Source organism: Manis pentadactyla, chromosome Y, assembly GCF_030020395.1.
Source record: "Manis pentadactyla isolate mManPen7 chromosome Y, mManPen7.hap1, whole genome shotgun sequence".
Classification (NCBI taxonomy): domain Eukaryota; kingdom Metazoa; phylum Chordata; class Mammalia; order Pholidota; family Manidae; genus Manis; species Manis pentadactyla.
In genome coordinates this window covers 23,149,065-23,170,026 of record NC_080039.1, presented here as the reverse complement: position 1 = coordinate 23,170,026, position 20,962 = coordinate 23,149,065, and the positions used below count along the sequence as shown (strand labels likewise).

The 20,962-nt window shown below is 38.1% G+C and overlaps 1 protein-coding gene across 3 annotated transcripts in view; it reads left to right on the top strand.

The window, feature by feature from the left end:
- LOC130682066 (probable ubiquitin carboxyl-terminal hydrolase FAF-X) overlaps window positions 1-20,962 on the top strand; it is a 167,138-nt gene that overhangs the window by 128,451 nt on the left and 17,725 nt on the right. For all 3 annotated transcript variants that reach the window (XM_057496189.1, XM_057496190.1, XM_057496188.1), the window contains one exon: window positions 18,733-18,906. In XM_057496189.1, the coding sequence (XP_057352172.1) occupies window positions 18,733-18,906 (174 nt within the window). The remainder of the gene's footprint in view (window positions 1-18,732; window positions 18,907-20,962) is intronic.

The window sequence follows — 20,962 nt, the reverse complement described above, 5'->3', positions numbered from 1 at the left end:
GGAGTCTTCAGGGTTTTTCACGTACAATATCATGTCATCTGCAAAGAGTCACAGTTTGACCTCTTTACCATTCTAAACACCATGTATTTTTTTTGTTTTGTCTGATTGCCCTCAGCGAGGACGTCCGGAACTATGTTGAATAGCGGGGTAGAGTGGGCATCCCTGTCCTGTTCCCGATCTCCAAGGGAAGCCTTTCAGCTTCTCACTGTTATGTATGATGTTGGCTGTGGGTTTGTCATATGTGGACTGTATTATGTTGATCTACTTGCCCTCTCTACCCATTTTATTGAGAGTTTTATCGTGAATGGATGTTGAACTTCGTCATATGCTTTCTCAGCATGTATGGAGATGATTATGTGGTTTTTTTCCTGTTTGTTGATGTGGTGCATGATGTTGATGGATTTTCAAATGTTGTACCATCCTTGCATTGCTGTGATGAATCCCACTTGGTCATGGTGTATGATCAGCTTGGTGTATTTTTGAATTCGGTTTGCTAATATTTTGTTGAGTATTTTTGCATCTATGTTCATCAGTAATATTGGTCTGTAATTTTCTGTTTTAGTGGGGTCTTTGCTTGGTTTTGGTATGAGAGTGATCCTGGCTTCATAGAAAGAGTTTGGAAGTATTCCGTCCTCTTGTCTTTTTTGGAAAACTTTAAGGAGAATGGGTATTATGCCTTCCCTGTATGTCTGATAAAATTCTGCGGTGCATCCATCTGCCCCGGGGGTTTTGCTCTTGGGTAATTTTGATTACTGATTAAATTTCATTGCTGGTGATTAGTTTGTTTAGATTTTCCATTTCTTCCGTGGTCAGTCTTGGAAGGTTGTATTTTTCTAGGAAGTTGTCCATTTCTTCGAGGTTTTCTACCTTGTTATTGTATAGATCTTCATAGTATTCTTTAATAATTCTTTGTATTTCTGTGGGGTTGGGGTCCATTGTTATATTTCCTTCCTCATTTCTGATTCTGTTTATATGTGGAGATTCTCTTTTTCTCTTAAAAAGTCAGGTTAGCAGTTGATATTTTGTTTATTTTCTCAAAGAACCAGCTCTTGTTTTCATTGATTTTTCTATCCTTTTATTCTTCTCAGTTTTGTTTCCTCTCTGTACTTTATTATGTCCCTCCTGCTGATTTTGGGCCTCATTTGTTCTTTTTCCAATTTCAATAATAGTGACTTTAGACTATTCACTTTGGATTGTTCTTCCTTCTTTAAACAGGCCTGGATTGTTACGTACTTTCCTCTTAGAACTGCCGTCGCTGCATCTCACAGAATTTGGGTCCTTGTGTTGTTGTCATTTGTCTCCGTATATTGCTAGATCTCTATTTTAATTTGGTCATTGATCCATTGATTTTTTAGGAGCATGTTGTTTGGCCTCCATGTGTTGGTGGCCTTTTTGTTTTCTTTGTTCAATTTATGTCTAGTTTTATACCTTTGTGGTCTTATGAAGTTGTTTGGTAGAATTTCAGTCTTTTTGAGTTTACTGAGGCTCTTTTTGTGGCCTAGTATGTGGTCTGTTCTGTAAAATGTTCCATGTGCACTTGAGAAAAACATGTATCCTGCTGCTTTTGGGTGTAGAGTTCTGTAATGTCTATTAGGTCCGTCTGTTCTAGTGTGTTGTTCAGTGCCACTATGTCCTTACTTAATTTTTGTGTGGTGGAACTGTCCTTTGAAGGGAGTGGTGTGTTGACGTCTCCTAGAAAGAACGCATTGCATTCTATTTCCTCCATTAACTCTGTTAGTATTTCTTTCACACATGTTGGTGCTCCTGTATTGAGTGCATATATATTTATAATGGATATATATCCTCTTGTTGGACTGACCCGTTTACCGTTACGTAATGTCCTTCTTTATCTCTTGGTACTTTCTTTGTTTTGATGTCTATTTTGTCTGATACAAGTACTGCAACACCTGCTTTTTTCTCCCTGTTGTTTGCATGAAATATCTTTTTCCATCCCTTGACTTTTAGTCTGAGTATGTCTTTGGGTTTGAGGTGAGTCTCTTGTAAGCAGCATATAGATGGGTCCTGTATTTTTATCCATTCTATTACTCTGTGTCTTGACTGGTGCATTCAGTCTGTTTATATTTTGGTGCTTCTCAAAAGGTATGTACTTACTGCCATTGCTGGCATTAGATTCGTGGTTACCAAAGTTCAGGGGTAGCTTCTTCACTATCTTTTCGTCTAACTTAACTCACTTATTAAGCTCTTATAAACACAGTCTGATAAATCTTTATTTCTCTCCCTTCTCATTCCTACTTCTCCATTCTTTACATGTTAGGTGTTTTAATGTGTACCTGTTTTATGTTTCCTTTGACTGCATTTGTGCATAGTTGATTTTATTTTTTGCCTTTAGTTAGTATTTGGTTGGTCTGCTTTCCTTGGTGTGATTTTATTTTCTCTGGTGACATCTGTTTAGCCTTAGGAGTGCTTCCACCTAGAGCCGTCCCTTTAAAATACCCTGCAGATGTGGTTTGTGGGAGGCAAATTCTCTCAGCTTTTGCTTGACTGGCAATTGTTTAATCCCTCCTTCAAATTTAAATGATAATCGAGCTGGATGCAGTATTCTTCGTTCAAGGACCTTCTGTTTCACTGCATTAAATATATCATGCCATTCTCTCCTGGCCTGTAAGGTTTCTGTTGAGATGTCTGATGATAGCCTGATGGCTTTCCTTTGTAGGTGACCTTTTCTGTCTCTCTGGCTGCCTTTAAAACTCTGTCCTTGTCCATGATCTTTGCCATTTTAATTATTATGTGTCTTGGTGTTGTCTCCGTTGGGTCACTTGCTTTTGGAGTTCTGTGGGCTTCCAGGGTTGGAGAGCCTATTTCGTCCCCCAGTTTGGAGAAGTTTTCAGCAATTACTTCTTCAAAGACACTTTCTTTCCCTTTTTCTCTCTTCTTCCTCTTCTGGTACCCCCCTTGTAATGCGAGTATTTTTCCGCTTGGATTGGTCACACAGTTCTCTTAATATTCTTTCATTCCTGGAGATCCTTTTATCTCTCTCTGTCTCTGCTACTCTGTATTCATGTTCTCTGCTTTCTGTTCCATTAATGGCCTCTTGCACCTCACCTAGTCTCCTCTTAAGGCCTTCTATCGATTGTTTCATTTCTGTTATCTCCCTCCGGACTTCATCCCTTAGCTCTTGCATGTTTCTCTGCAGGTCCATCAGCATGGTTATGGCTTTTATTTTGAATTCTTTTTCAGGATGATTTGTTATATCTATCTCAGCAGGCCCTCTCAGGTTGTCTGACTGACTTTTGACTGGACAAGGTTCTTCTGCCTTTTCATGGTGATAAAAGTGGTCACAGGCAGGTGACACATGTGTCACCTGGGAGAAAACCAGGTCCCTTACTGCTTGCTGGTTGCCCTTCCCTCCTCTGCTGCCTGTGACAGTTATCCACACACTGGGAACAGGCTACAGGTTACTCCCCTGAGCCGCGGCGGGCAGGGCATCCCAGAGCCCTGTTGGGGAGAGGCAGGCGAGCTGGGTGTGCTCTCATGCGAGTACGGCGCCCCTTTGCGCCTCTGCTTGCACCGGGCATCTGCTCGCCAGCTGCGGACCCTGGTCTGGCCTGCATGGCTGTGTGCTGGGAGGATGTTCTGGGTGGCTGCTGTAGGCGTGGTCACCTCCCAGCCTGCTCTGCCAGGCCCTCACATGAGGGGGAGTGCATGGCAGGCTGCTTATCGCCATGAGGGACTTTGGAGCTGCATTGCCACCCAGGGGTGAGGGTACCTGAAGTTCCCTGGGGTTCCCAGATGCTGGGCTGAGTGTGCGGAGACGATTCCATCCAGCTGTGAAGCTCCTGTCCCTTTCAAAAAGCACTCTTTTCTTTTGTCCCAGGAGTTCTGGCTGCGGGGAACCACTCGCAGATTTTACTTTTCTGTTCTCCTAATATCTGGCACAGCATGCAATGTGTGTCTGTGCTCGTGGTGTGGATTACCAAGGCTGGTTATTTAGCAATCCTGTGCTTCCACTCCGTCCAAACTCTGACCCCTTTCCTCCCGCTGGTGGGCTGGGGTCGGGGGAGCGCTTGGGTTCCATCCGGCCATGGCTTGTATCTCTCCCCCTGTTGTATTTTCAAATATATATATGGTTTTGGGAAGGGTTCTGCTGCCCTACTCACGCTGTCATCTTCCTCTCGAATCCAGAAGTTTTTTTTTTTATTATACAGATTTCTTTTTCCTTTCTTGTGTTGGTGCTGCAGCTTGGTTAGTTGGGATTTGAGTGTGGACTTTTGTTTGTTTGTTTGTTTGTTTTTGGTTCATTCTGTTGCTTTCGAGCTGTTTTGCAATTATCAATAAGGAAATCAGGTAGTTTGCCCTGGAAACTTTCTCACAGTCTGGATTTTCCTAATTGTAGTGCTCTGGTGTTCTGTATTATTTTCTCTTTGGTCTGTTCCTGTATTTATTAGCTTTGCAGATAAAACATTCTGTCACAAATTTAACTCTGCCGCAGTAACAAGAAAGCAGCTATAGATAATATGTAAGTAAGTGAGGTATGGCTGTGTTTCAATAAAACTTTGTTCATGGACTTTGGAATTTGAATTCATACGATTTTCATTTGTCATGAAATAGTACCAGTTTGGCTTATTTTCAACCATTTGAACCTATATATAATACTATTCTTAGGTCTTGGGTGATTGTGGGCTTTATTTGGTTCAAAAGCTGTAGTTTTCATAGCCAGCCAATATCAAGATGCTTGACCACTTAAAGTATCATTTTATTTCCCATTTGGAATGGGCAAGAGTGCTTAATAGGTGGTGATTTTACTCTCTTGGAGAGATACAAAATGTCTTTTTGTGGTTTTGAGTCATTTAGTTACAGTTAGGTCCCCATTATTTTTTTCATTATGGTCAGAAATTGACATTGATTATCATCCGTGTATTAGATTGAATCTATAAGAGAAGCTTGCTGTCATCATTTACCCTTACTATGTAAATGTATAAGAACCAGGATACTTTTTAAGTCTTATTTTGTAAGTTTGTTAAGTAATCAAACACTGTTCTAGCATCCTCCTAAAATGACCAATAAAATTTGCTCTGTTTTTAGGTTTTTAAGCCTAAAAATCTTGACCTGGTTTCCTTTCTCTTGCAAATTTTGTCAACTCCTATCATGTGTCATGTCCAACTGTAACTACCAACTACCTAAGACTAAGAGCGTTACTGTAACTAGGAGAGCTATCTCTTCTTACTATATAAAAAAGGGCTACAGTCATTCACAGGAATTCAGAATGCTTTCTGCAGAATTACGATTGCAAGTGGATAAACGAAGGGATCAGCTGACATCTGGGGTCACGCTTTCTGTTGGATTCAGAGCAATACCCCTAATATATATACATAGATGTGAGCATTGTCACTTAAAGTTCTTTTGAACATCACAGATTTAGAAGTACAATGACCCCTATTCTCATCATTCGTTTCTATATTCCACAAGATGAACTATCAGTGTACATTTTAAGGATAATTTACATATATACAATGCTTCCTTCCAGATACAGGCCTTTCTGCTTCCAGTTCTGTCACCTGGTATAGACCTTTCTGTCTTTATCCTGTTTGTCTTGTCTCTGACTCAGGACTTTCTTCAGCATATTCCAGTCAACATTTCTGTTGTTGTTCTTCCAAATTGGTATACTATGAGATTTTATCTTAAACTCTTTCACTCGATTATGTGCATGTATTTAGATAGTAATTAGATAGTAATTAGATAGTAGAACCATAAATGCATGTTTGTATTTGTATCTTCATATGTCTACTTATAACTGGATATATAGATAAGTATAATTATGCTCCTGCCGAATCTTCATGTTTGTACTTAAATATATGTAGTTTTTTTGTCTCACAGATATTCTCTCCATATAAATGATGGCACTCACAATTTGTCTAGCACTTTTATATTACCTGCAATCCACTCACATAATAGCCTCTTCAGGGTTTTTTTCTTGTAACTCTTTAAAAGTATACAATAGTGGTGCAGGCTACATTCAAAATGTTTGTGTCATCATTACTGTCCAGTTTTAGAGTACTTTCATCACCCAAGAGAAGTCCCACAAGCCTGTTAAAAAGTTACTCTCCAATTCTCCCCTTTTTCCAACTTTGATAAAAGAAAACTTAGTTTTCTCTATATATGAGTGAAAGAGAGAATATTGAAAGGCCCTGGAGACTGAGGCATCATGTTGAGAGAAACAAAGTGTCTATCTGAATATTTCATATAGAGCCACATAATATGTGGGCATTTTGGGGCCTGACCTCTTTGACTAAGCATGTTTATAGGGTGCCTCAACTTTCTGACATATATCAGAGCATCATTTCATGGCCAAATGATACCCATTGTATGGGTACCTCACATTTTGGTGATTCCTTCATCAGTTGATGGACACTTGGACGGTTTTTAGTGATTGTGAATAGTACATATGTCAGCATTCAGGATGTGTAGGTTTTTGTGTGGACTTAAGTTTACATTTGTCTCAGGAGTCAAGTTGCAGGGCCATATAGTAATTCTTTAACTTTTTGAGGAACCACCAAACTCTTCCATGTCCTCTGTATCATTTTACTTTCCCACCATCAAAGTATGAGGGTTGCATTTTTTTCAGCCAATATTAATACTATTCATATTTTTTCCCTTTTTTCATTCCCTGCTCTTGCCTTTCATATTATCCTTCTTTATAGATGTGAAGAGGTCTCACTGTGGTTTTAGTTTACACTTTCCTAATGATTAACATAGTTGAACATCTTGTGTTTATTGGCTACTTAGTTTTGTTGTTGTTTTTAAGGGAAATACCTATTCACATACTTTCCCATCGTCTTTTTGTTACATTGTGAGAGATTTTGGGGCACTTATCATAATAGGCCCTAATAGATAAGTGATTTACAAATACTTTCTCACATTCTGTAGATGGTCTTTTCACTGTCTTAATGTACTTTAATGCACAAAGATTTTAAATATTGATGAAGTCTTTCTTATCAGTTTTTCTTTTGGTTTTATAATCTAACTCACTAATATTTTTGATAATCAACTGTATGTAACATAAACCTTGCTGTTTTCAGAAAGTGTTTTTAGGTGTACCGTTCAGTGACATTAAGCACATTCACATTTTGTTCTCCATCACCCATCTTCCTTCACAACATTTATTATCATCCAAAATTGAAACTCAGTGTGCATTAATAATAATCGCTCCCTTCACTGTGACTTTTATGTGTTGATTTTTGTTTCCTAAAACTTAGCTGAATTTGTTGCTGAATGAACAGGTTTTTTCGATCTTCAGGATTTCCAGTTTGAATGCCTTTATTCTTCTCTTGACAAAATAGTCTAGGTAAAAGTCCAGTGCTGTGCAGATACAAGGGAAGAAAGAAAGCAGGTCATCCTTGCCTTATTCCTGCTCTTAGAGAAAATCTTTCAGTGTTTTACCATTAGATCTTTACCTCACAACATGTCTATTAACACTGACTCAAACTGGATTAAATAACTAAACATGAGAGACAAAATTATAAAACTTTTAGAAGAGAACCTAGGGGAAAAGCTTTGTGACACTGAATTTGACTGATTTCTTGGTATGACACTAAAGGCACAGGAAACGACAGAAAGAAATAGTTGAAGAATCAAACATACATATCCCCTGAAAATGTTCTTCGACAGTGAAAGGGAAATAAGTACATTCTAAAGTAAATAGGAATTTGTGTGGAATTTCTCCACAACTCCTGCTCTAGAATTCTCAAAGGTCTGGTGACAGGGAAAATATTGCCAAGAGAAACTTGGAATTTCAAGAATATAGGAAGAGCCACAGATAGGTGAATTACTGGGTTTTTATAGAAGTCTACTTTGTTCTCAGATTTAAGTTGTATAAATATTGCAACCAAAAATAACACCAGGTAAAGAAATCACTGAGTATGTATTGAAAAACCTTAGACATTTGTAATATAAAGGAAAAATTAAGGCAGTTTTATGGCTTTGAGGCTCTGTGTGTTACTTGAATATCAGAAGATAACCTCTGTGGAAAACCTAGAAGAAATGGACAACTTCCTAGAAAAACTAAAGCCTTCCAACGCTGACCAAGGAAGAAACAGAAAATCTAAACAGACCAATTAACAGCAAAGAAATTGAATCGGTAATCAAAAAAATACACAAGAACAAAACACCTGGGCCAGATAGATTCACTGCGGGATTTTATCAGACATATGCATATAGAGAAGACATGATACCCATTCAAATTAAGGTTTTCCAAAAAACAAAAGGAGGGACTACTTCCAAACTCATTCTTTGAATCCAGCATCACTCTAGTACCAAAACCAGGCAAAGACACCACCAAAACAGAAAATTACAGACCAATATCCTTAATGAACATAGATGCAAAAGTACTCAAGAAAATAAGAGCAAACCAAATTCAAAAATACATCAAGATGGTCATACACCATGATCAAGAGGGATTCATCGCAGGGATGCAAGGATGGTACAACATTCAGAAATCCACGAACGTTCTCCACCACATGATAAAAAGAAGGACAAAAACCACATAATCATCTCCATAGATGCCGAAAAAACATTTCACATCTATTCATGATAAAAACTCTCCACAAAATGGGTATAGAGGGCAAGTACCTCAACATAATAAAGGCCATATAGGACAAGCCCACAGCCACTATCATAGTTAACAGCGAGAAGCTGAAAGTGTTTCCTCTAAGATGAGGAACAAGACAGGGATGCCCACTCTCCCACTGTTATTCAACATAGTACTGTAGGTCCTAGCCATGGCAATCAGACAAAGCAAAGAAATTTAATGCATCCAAATAGGTAAAGAAGAAGTCAAACTGTCACTCTTTGCAGATGACATGATATTGTATATAAAAAAGCCATAACGACTACACTCCAAAACTACTAGAACAAATATCTGAATTCAGCAAAGTTGCAGAATACAAAATTAACACACAGAAATCTATTGCTTTCCTAGACAGTAATGATGAGCGAGCAGAAAATCAGGAAAACAATTCCATTCACAATTGAATGAAAAAGAAGAAAATGCCTAGGAATAAACCTAACCAAGGAAGTGAAAGACTTATACCCTGAAAACTGCAAGATGCTCTTGGCTAGGAAGAATTAATATTGTCAAAATGGACATCCTGCCCAAAGCAATATACAGATTCAGTGCAATCCCTATCCAAATACCAATAGCCAGCCTCCTTCAACAAACTGGAAGCAGTAGTGTTAAAATTCATAGGCAGCCACCAAAGACCCCGAATAGCTGAGGCAATCCGTAGAAGGAAGAGTGAAGTGGGAGGGATCTCGCTTCCCAACTTCAAGCTCTACTACAAAGCCACAGTAATCAAGACAATTTGGCACTGGCACAAGAACAGACCCACAGACCAGTGGAACAGGATACAGAGTCCAGACGTTAACCCAAACGCATGTGGTCAACTAGTGTATGATAAAGGAGCCATGGACATACAATGGGGGAAATGACAGCCTCTTCAATAGCTGGTGTTGGCAAAACTGGACAGCTACATGTAAGAGAATGAAACTGGATCACTGTCGAAGCGCATACACAAAAGCAAATTCGAAATGGTTTAAAGACTTGAACGTAAGTCATGAAACAGAAAAAAACAAAAGCAAAAATCTCTTGGACAAAAACAGGAGCAACTTCTTCATGTACATATCTCCCCAGGCAAGGGAAACAAGCAAAATGAACAAGTGGGACTATATCAAGCTGAAAAGCTTCTGAACAGCAAAGGACACCACCAGTAGAACAAAAAGGCATCCTACAGAATGGGAAAACATATTCATGAATGACAGATCTGATAAAGGGTTGACATCCAAAATATATAGAGAGCTCACGCGCTTCAACAAAAAGCAAACAATCCAATTAAGAAATGGGCACAGGATCTAAACAGACAGTTCTCCAAAGCAGAAATTCAGATGGCCAACTGACACATGAAAAGATGCTCCACATCGCTAGTCATCAGAGAAATGCAAATTAAAACCACGATGCGATATCACCTCACACCAGTAAGGGTCACCACTATCCAAAAGACAAAGAACATCAAATGTTGGTGAGGTTATGAAGAAAGGGGAACCCTCCTACACTGCTGATGGGAATGTAAGTTAGTTCAACCATGTGGAAAGCAGTATGGAGATGACTCGAAAAGCTCAAAATAGAAATACCATTTGACCCAGGAATCCCACTAATAGGAATGCTGCAACCCAGTTTGAAAAAGACAGATGCACCCCTATGTTTATTGCAGCACTATTTACAATAGCCAAGAAATGGAAGCAACCTAAGTGTCCCATCAGGAGATGAATGGATAAAGAAATGGGGTACATACACACAATGGAATATCATTCAGCTGTAAGAAGAAAACAAATCCTACCATTTGCAAAAACGTGGATGGAGCTAGAGGGTATTGTGCTCACTGCAATAAGCCAGGCGGAGAAAGACAGGTACCAAATGATTTCACTCATCTGTGGAGTATAAGAACAAAGAAAAAAAACTGGAGAGCAAAACAGCAGCAGACTCACAGAACCCAAAAGTGTACTAACAGTTACCAAAGGGAAAGGGACTGGGGAGGATGGTTGGGAAGAGAGGTATACGGGGGGAAAAAGAACAGAAGGGGGCACTATGATTAGCATGTATAATGTGAGGGTGCATGGGGAGGGCTGTACAACACAGAAGACAAGTAGTGATTCTCCAGCATCTTACTACGCTAATGGACAGTCACTGTAATGGGGTAGGTGGTGGGGTACTTGGTGAAGGGGGAGCCCAGTAAACATAATGTTCCTCATGTAATTGTAGGTTAGTGATAGCAATAGTAACAAAAAACAAAATCCCTCAGCCAGGTTGATCAGTATTCTGACTATTCTGAGCTCTATCACCATAGGTTCATTCTACATGTTTTAGAATTTCATAGAAAGGATCATATAATATGTACTTCTTGTGATTTACTTATTTGGCTTTTGTAGGTTTTTAAAGCAGCTTTTATTGTATTATAAAATACACAACATAAAATTTAGCATTTTAGCCATAAAAAAAAGATACCGTCTGTATATGTTCTAAAAATAATTCTTAAGGCTGCCATATTTAAAAATCAAACAGAAAGATACATAGGCAAAAAGCCAACAGATGCATTGAAACTGAATGTTAAAATATAATTAATACATAAAAGGGCAGAAAGAAAAATTCCTCATCTACAAACAGCAAAAGAATGACATGTGCTTAAATTCAGTTAAATCAGTACTATGTAAAATGTAAATTAGTCCAGTTGAAAGACATCGATTGTCCAGATTAGATTAAAAATAATTTCTGTGCTCTCTCCATGAGACCCCGTTTAAATAGAATGCTATAGATTAAACGTTAAAGGGATTAAAGCACACAATGCGTATCACAACACACACATCAGATTGATAATATTTAAAAAATGACAATACCAAATGTTGGGTAGGATGTAGAAAATCTCGGACACCTGTTGTGGGTGTGAGTAGAAAATACCATAGCCACTCTGGAAAGCAGTTTTTTACAAAATTGAATATTCACTAAGTATACAATACAGCAATTGCAGTTATTAAGATTTATGCCAGAGAAAACAATACTTAGGCTCACGCCAAAATTTCTACATGAATGTTCATACAGTTCTGAATAGATGAACAGGCTGGAAACAATTATGTTCTTCTACAACTCAGGTTAGTCAAACTGGTGTAATGGTGTTACATTGAAAAGGTTCAGTGGATTTCAGCAATATGCTTATGCTGAGTAAAAAGAACTAACTACAAAAGTCATACACTCTGTAATAGTCCTTTTTTTTTTTTACTGACGTTAGTGGGTATACAATCTTGTATTAGATTCAAGTATACGACACAGTGGTTCACCAGTTACCCACATGATTAAATTGTTTACCCCACCAGTGTGGCTACTATCTGTCTACCTAGAAAGACGTCGCAGAATCATTAGCTGTATTCACCATGCTCTTCTACCATCCCTGTGACCAGCTTGTGTTATGATTGAGAATTGTTGTGTCCCTTTATCTCCTTCACCTTCCTCACTCACCTACCCCAACCCCTCCCCCATGGTAAACACCAGTCACTTCTTACTGTGAGTCTACTGCTGTTCTCGTAATTTTGTTTTGGTTTTAGATTGAGCAAGTAAGTGAAATCATATGATAGTTATCTTACTTTGCCTAGCTTATTTCACTGAGCATAACATCCTCTAGGTCCAGCCATATTCTCGCAAATGACCCAAATTATTGCAGGATTTCTTTCTTTTTGAATGGCTGAATGTGTTCATGGACACTTTGGTAGCTTACATACACATCTTGGCTGTTGTAAGTAATGTGGCAGTAAACATAGGGGCTCGTATGTCTTTCCAAATCAGGGTTTTTGTTTTCCTTGGGTAAATTCCTATATTTGGAATTCCTGGGTTAAATGGTATTTCTGTTTTAGTTTTCTCAGGAAACTCCACACTGCTTTCCAGCACTAACTGACATTTCACCAACAGTATAGAAGAATTCCCTTTTCTCTGCATCTCACCAACACTTGTCATTTCTTGTCTTTTGGTTAGTGGCCATTCTGAGTGGTGTGACGTAGTTCTCATTGTGGTTTTGAGCGCATTTCACAGATGATTAACTAAAAATATAGAGCATCTTTTCATATACCTGTTAGCCATCTTTATTTTTTGTTGGGGAAATGTCTATTCGTGTCTGCATTTTTTTTATTGGGTTATTTGATTTTTTGTCTTCTTCTGGTACCCCTATAATGCAGGTATTGTTCTGTTTCAATTGGTCACACAGTTCTCTTAGTATTCTTTCATTCCTGGAGATCCTTTTATCTCTCTCTGCATCAGCTTCTCTGTGTTCCTGTTCTCTGTTTTCTAGTTCATTGATGGTCTCTTGCATCTCGTCCATTCTGCTTTGAAGTCCTTCCAGAGACTGTTTTATTTCTGTATTCTCCCTCCGTAGTTCTTGCATATTTCTCTGCAAGTCCATCAGCATGGTTATGACTTTTGTTTTGAATTCTTTTTCAGTTAGATAGGTTAAATCTATCTCCCCAGGTTCCCTCTCAGGGGAAGAAGTCTAAGATGTCTGGGTTAGTCTTGTCTGGATCGAGTTTTTTTGCCTTTTCATGTTGATAGGCACAGTGGTTATGCTATTGACTCGACTGTCAGCTGGGAGAGCCAAGAATCTTTCCACTCGCTCCTGGCCTTTCTTTACTGGGACAACTGCGACCCCTAGTGGCTTGTGTTGGGCAATTGCGTGTAGACTGGGTCTCTGTATCTTGCCCGGCCCGTATGGAGAAAGCTCCCTTGCTGTGGGCGTGGCCAGCCTCAGGCCGCTGCTCTGCTATGGCGGGGCCTCGGAGGGGTAGTGGACGGGGGGCTGTTTGGCTGTTTACCTTCGTGAAGGGTCTCAGAGCTGTTGCCCAGGGGCTTAGTGCGCCCGGAGTTCCTTCGCTTTTCTTTGTCCCAGGGGTGCCGGCTGCAGGACCCGCTCACAGGTCTTACTGTCCTGCTTCCCTAGTTTACAGCACCCCACGCATGCACTGTATGTCTGCACTCTGGTGCGGATGGCTGGGGCTGGGTGCGTAGCAGTCCTGGACTCCCTCTCGCTCCCCGCTCCAACTCCTCTCCTCCCGCCGGGAGCTGGGGTGAGGGGCCTGAGGTCCCGCCGGGCTGCGTCTTGTATCTTACCCCTTTCCCCAGGCGCTGGGTTCTCGCAGGTGTGGTTGTAGTCTGGCTGTTGTCCTGTGTCTTCTGGTCTCTCTTTTAGGGATAGTTGTATTTGTTGTATTTTCAAAAATATATATGTTTTTGGGAGGAGATTCCCACTGTCATACTCACACCGCCATCTTGGCTCCTCCTCTCTATTTGATTTTTTTGGTGTTGAACCTTATGAGTTCTTTATATATTTTGGATGTTAACCCCTTATTGTTTGGATTGTTTCTGAATCTGCTCCCCCATATTGTAAGCTGCCTTTTTTGTTCTGCTGTTGGAGTCATTTGCTATACAGAAGCTACCAGATGGCTCAGCAGAAATTTTACAGGCCAGAAGGCAGTAGCATGAAACATCCAGTTATTAAAACAGAGAACCTTCAACCAAGAGTCCTCTCTCCTGCAATGCTATCGTTCAGAATTAAAGCACGGATTAAATATTTCCTAGATAAATGAAGTTGAAAGAATTCATCACCACTAAACTGGCCTTAACAGAGTATGTCAAAGGGACTTTTTATAGATACAAGTGTTCTGAAGGCTAAGTATTTTTATCTAAACTCGTAATAAAGGTAGTAGACCCATTACTATCCAAGCAAGTCTGAAATGAAAAAGAAAAAAGGAAAACCCAAAAGTAGTAAAATCTAGAATATGTAATATCAGTCAAGGGATACACAAAAAATGCAGATGACAACATCTAATATATAAAATGTAAAGGGAGGAGGAAGAAAAAAGTACTTTTAGAATATGTTTCATACAGAGCACTCATGAACTTAATGTAGACCATTACACAGTTAGGAAGCTACCCTTGAACCTCTGGTAATCACAAACCTAAAGCCTATAATAGATACAGAAAAGATTACAAAAGAGAAATACAGTCACCACACCAAGGAAAACCATCAAATAACAAGAGAACAGTATAAGAGAGAAAAAAGGAACAGAGAGGAGGTATGAAAACAACTAGAGAACAGTTACTAAAATGGCAGTAAAAATTCAAAGAGTGCGTAAGAGAGAAAGAAACAAGAGCTGTTTATATGCTGCCTACCGGAGACCCATCTCAGACCCAAAGGCAGACTGAAAGTGAAGGGATGGAAAAAGATACATCACAGAGAAAAAAGCAGGAGTGGCAGTACTTGTATCAGACTAAGTAGATTTCAAGACCAAAAAAGTAGCAGACAAAGAAGAACATTGCATAATGATAAAGGGCTCAGTCCAACAGCATATAACCATTATAAATATGTATGCACTATTCAGCCATAAGAAAGAAAGAAATCCTGCCGTTTGCAACAACATGGATGGAGCTGGAGGACATTATGCTCAGTGAAATAAGCCAGGTGGGAAAAGAAGTGCCAGATGATTTTCCTCATTTACGGAGTATAGCAACGAAGCAAAACTGAAGGAACAAAAAATAGGTTACCCAAGGGGGGAGGGGTGTGGGAGGGCTGGTGGGGAGGGAGGGAGAAGGAGATTCAGGGGTATTATGTTTAGTACACGTGGTGTGGGGGATCACGGGGAAAACAGCGTAGCACAGAGCAGGCAAATAGTGATTCTGTGGTATCTTACTACACTCATGGACAGTGACTGCATTGGGGTAAGGGGGGACTTGCTAATAAGGGTAAATGTAGTAACCACATTGTTTTTCATGTGAAACCTTTGTAAGAGAGTATATCAATAAAACCTTAATAAAAAATTTAAATAAGTAAATAATAAATATGCACCAAATACAGGAGCGCCTAAATATTTTTTAAAATACTAACAGATATAAGGGGGATATAGATCATAACACTTCATCTTAGGAGACTTTAACATATCACTCACATCAATAGATAAACTAAACAGAATGAATAAGGACATAGAGGCACTGAACAACACACTTGATCAGATGGACTTAGCAGATACTTACATAATATTCCACCCAAAGGAGCAAGATACACATTTTTGTCAAGTGTACAAGGAATGCTCTTGAGAAAATACCACATAGTAGGCCACAAAAAGAACCTTTATACATTCAGAAAGTTTTAAATTTTATCAAGCAGCTTCATAGCCCACAATGGTATGAAACTAGAAATAAATTACACAACAAAGACAAGCCCACAAACACATGGGGGCTAAACAGCATACTTCAGAGTAATCATGGTTCAGTGAACAAATTTAAACAAATCAACTGCAAGACATAGTAACTGCACTAGTCAGGGTGCAAATTAATAATATGGGTAACTCTTCAGCCACTGTGTTGTATACTTAAAACCAATATAAGATTTGTGCCAACTGAACTTCAAAAAAAAATACAAAAAGCAAATGACAAATATGGGCAGAAGTTCTGTAGGCCCTTTTTGCAGCATGGGGATCTCTTGTCATCTTGTCGTATGTGTGATGGGTCAAAATATTTAGTATGAGAAAGAGGGTTTGGAGTGCTTGAAACATAAACTTTCAGTTTTTAATATCCCATCTCTTGTCAGTCTTAATAAGATTTCTTCCTCTTCACTGGTTATATTTTTGTCTTCTCTGTGCCAGCAGGTATTGGCCCACAGTGTTACTACAGGCAGCACTGTAGATGTTCTAGCCACCTATTCATAAGCGGCTTGAAAGGACAAAAAAATCTGCTCACTGAGCTTATTTTTCAAAAAACATCGATATATAATCAGGTGATTCAAACAGCTATTTTGCAACAAGTACTACCGATTGATAACATTTATGGAATACTTAACTATATGCCAAACTTTGCTCCAAACACTTCTGTGTATTAATTCACTAAATTGTTACAGCGCAGTGAAGTAGATGTTGTTAATATGTCCATTCTGTAGGTTAGGAAATTAATATGTCCATTCTGTAGGTTAGGTACTGAGAACTTAAGTACATTCTCAATTAAGAGGTTGAGAAATGTCAAATGGAGCAAAGTTTCAGATCAACAGGAGAACTCCCTTAATTCCATCTGCTATGCTGTACTGTTTTGCCTATTTTAATACCTTGACAAGCCTGGTTCTTTCCCTAGACTGGATATCCTAGGCTTTCTGAGCTGAAAAGGAATTTATAAAGCTGAGCCACAGTGTCAGCTCATTGATTTGGAATTTGGGGCTCAGAGAGCTGAGGTGACTTTCCCAAGATTTCACAACTTTTTGAATGCAGACCTAAGCTCTGCATCCTTTCTCTTAATCAGGCTGTGTTTTTCATGTCACTTTTCATTTCCAAAGTAACATAAAATCATAGTGTTGATATCTCCTTCCATTTTACAGAAGAGAAAACTTTTTTTTTTTACTTGATCCCATGTCCTTGTTAAGTCCTTATTGCTAGAATTGGCTGCTCTGGGATTTGTGCTTTTGGAGGCCTGCAACTTTGTTTGCCCGTAGTATCTGGCTACACCTTGATATAGGTAACAGCTGTTATCAGCTATTCGTATTTTCAGTCACTAGGGTATTTGGCTGTAGTTACTTCCTGAGCTCATGGAGACAACCTTGACTGAATCACTTACGACACATTCTAATCACAACAAAGCACCTTATTCTACCAAAGTCATTCCTTTTGAAAGTGTTCCAGCTTTATCAGCAGACAGGCATCAAATGGCAATAGAAAAACTGGAAACAGACATCATAATTAGACTGGTAAATTGAAAGAACAGAGTGATTTAGCAGTGATGGAATATTTGGCAAATAATTTTTCATCTGGCCTCATCCCAACTCTTGCAAGTGAAGAATCTTCTGAGAACTGTTTGAAATGGTGGAACCGCAATTAAGCCCTTGGTCATTCACAGATAGGAAGCAGAAACAAGTACAGTTGCTAGAAAGGCACTAAGGGATTGCAGTGGAAACAAACCTGTTAAAAACCGCATAAAATGAGCACTTGAAGTACAAAAGAAGGAAGATAACCGTCACTCCAGCCTTCTGAGCCTTTTGTTAAAGTGAGAATTCGGTCTCCTAAGAAAAAGTCTTCCAGTAATCACTTCAGGAAGCCCCATTACTACAGTGTGGATGGCTAATAAGAAAAACAAAGCAATTTTTTCTTGCCACATTATTCTAGCAGGTACAGTTCCATTTTAAACAAGAAGCCACTGTTGTTTTCAGGAGTCATCGATGACTTAGACCATGAAGGGCTAGTTCTGCTGGGGTAGGGATGGGGGAAATCAGGTTGCTACTTTTCACGTTAGCCTTCGGATCCAGTAGCTCTCATCATCTTCACGTTTATGACTAGCACCCCCAAGAAGTTTACGCAGGCTTCAAAAGGAGAGCGATTTCCTTACTACAAATATTTCAAATCCTCCAAACCTGGAAGAAAATTTAGTTATTATGTGGTACTATAGCTCTCTCTAAGTAAAGTTAATTTTCAGATAAGTGTGGTGGGAAAAGAGATGCAATCACTCGTACAAGAAAAACTGGAAGAACTAAGTTAAATATCTTTGAAAGCACTATTTTGACTGGCTACTGTAAAGGTTTAAAAAACAGTTGGTTTTAAGAAATTAAAGAATACGGAATGCTCTGACTACTGACATGGTATAGTAAATTTGGCAGGATGAACTGAGATATATGGTTTGGCGTCTTCCTTGTAGTGACCATTATACAACTGTCTTCATTTGGTGAAAGTGACATACTAGATCACATACTGTGCTCCAAAAAGATTGAATGTTACTGTATGTAAATTGTAAGTTAATTTTTTTAATAAGCAGGTTTTAGGATTATGAAGGCACATTATGCACACACAGTCAATAAACCTTAGTAAACTCAACATTTTGCTATGTCTTTTGCTAAAAATATAGTTCTAGTTCTATTCTTGTATTCTGTAAATATTAAACATGAACATAAAATATAAAATGTTACTAATACCATCCAGTATGACCGGGTTTTTTTTAGCAGCACTCATTTTCATTTTGTGTACACACACGTGGTATTGTTTTTCAGTATTGGTTGGCCTAAGTTTCAAATCCACTCACTCTAGAATCAGATGTACCTGTCTCTCTCAATTTGAAAAAAATCACTCTGTTTATATCATTGTCATTTTCATTGTTAATGAAAAGTAAAATATGAATATTCTGGGGATGTAAAGTGCTGTTTTATTCCGTCTTCTTCTTAGGCTTTGGGGTAAACTTATTAATCTACGTGAACAATATGACGCCGTAGAGTTTCTTCATTGTTTGGTGGATAGTTTAGATGAAGCTTTAAAAGCTTTAGGACATCCAGCTATGTTAAGTCAAGTCCTAGGAGGTTCCTTTGCTGATCAGAAGATTTGCCAAGGCTGTCCACATAGGTAAGTGCTAATTAACATTTTTAGTATGTGCTTTTTAGTGTAGTCTTTAATAAAATTTTTACTAGTTCTTAACTGTATGAAAGCAGGCTGTGGCAATTATCACTAACTGCCTAGGACTGTGAATGAATTACATCTCTGTGTTTTAATTTTTAGCACTCTGTTCTTTGTTTCTTCCTTTTCAGTAACATTTGCTTCTGTTTTCTAAGGAGGTTTATTGACTTTTTAACTACTTTATCATATGTTCTTATTTGCCTTGTCATATCCTAGTGTATAACATAGCATTTTCCATAAATCTGCAGTTATTACTTATAACTGTATTTCCCTGTTGTGTTATATTAAAACTATAATTGAAATATCTTAAATACAGTATGTGTAGAAAATAACTGGCATGTCTGGAGCATAATTTCTGGTAGCAATTTAAAAGTCAACTTTTTAAATTACAAAAAATTTCTATGTATTCTTGTCATTCTTGAGATGGTTGGATATGTTTGCATCAAAAAATTTAGCAAGAGTTGAGAAGACATTCTGTGTTTTGGAGTAAATAGAGAATTCGGTTCACTAATCATTGCTAATAAAAAATAAATAAATTAAATAAATAAATAAATGTAACTCAGTAATAAGAGTCCCGTTCACAGAGTTCATTGGTGGACAGACACTTTTATTGTGTAGAAGTTTTATTGTTAAACAAAGTAATAGAGAAATCGGTTCACTAATCATTCCTAATGAAAATAAATAAATAAATAAATAAATAAAAATAAAAATAAATAAATAAATACATGTAACTCAGTTATAAGAGTCCCGTTCACAGAGTTCATTGGTGGACAGACACTTGTATTGTGTAGAAGTTTTACTTTGGCACTTGTTATGGTCATACAATGTTTTGAAATCCTTCTCATGAAAATAACCACAAAAGTATGGTGTCTTCTACAACCCAGTAGAAGTAATGTTGAGTCATCCTTTTTACTTTATAGACATTAGTTGGGTGTGAGTGGAAGAGCGAGTTCTTTTGAAGATGTAGAAATGAATGAAAATTCTTTATCATGTTAGTTAACATTCATTTGGAAGATGGGAGACTCACTCACCTAATTTGACCAACTTTTGGTCCTTACGAAAGATATTTTGCATTAGGTGGACAATAAAAACTATCCAACTCTTTGTCCCCTTATCCTATTAGTAGTCAGTTTTTTATTCAATTGTCAAATTACTTCTAAATTTTATTGCTTTACTCTGCTAAGTGAAAATACTCAAACTATAAATTACATACACTTCCAGCTAAACTTTTCTTACTTTAGGATTACACAAGATTCCCATGTTTTTTAATGTAACAGAGCATTGATGTGTTTTTCTAGAGCACCCTTTAAGTTTTATAGAAGAAACCATCAATCCCATTTATCTTTTAAGACTTCCTTTTCCTCCTCTGGGCTGGTTTCTGTCATAGTAACAGTATGTATAATATGCCATTCAAAAATAGTTCTATTAGTATACTTTTTTCTTTTTCTCTTTCTGAATTACAATGTTTGTAATCTAGGTTACATACTATAAATCTTTATAAATGGGAAGTGCTATGTCAAACATGTAATATCCCTTACGTTTTATACACAGTAGGCACTTGGTATATTTTTTTGATACATGAATTTAATGAGTGAGACTGTATTGTATTCTCTACCTCCCATTTTCTGAGTTTATTAGCATGTGCCATCAGAAGTTTTTCAAAATCCCCATTATAAAAAATCACCTCAATATGGGATGTTGACTGTCTATTTCACATTACTTTTCTCTTCCAATGGTTGTGACTCCAGAACACAACACTAGAAGCAAATGTTGGTCGGATTTTTGAATGTGTACAGTAGGTTAGAATCTGGCATATAAATGCCATGAATACTAGCTGCTATTGCATTATCTATTAGAGAAATGCAGGAACAATTAAAAACTCACTTCATGAATAGTCTCTTCTTTTTTAAATTTGATAAATCCTTAACTTTGTCACAAATTACTACCCACACAGATAACAGTATGAGAGAATATAAAGAACTTACATAATGAGACCAGACAAGGC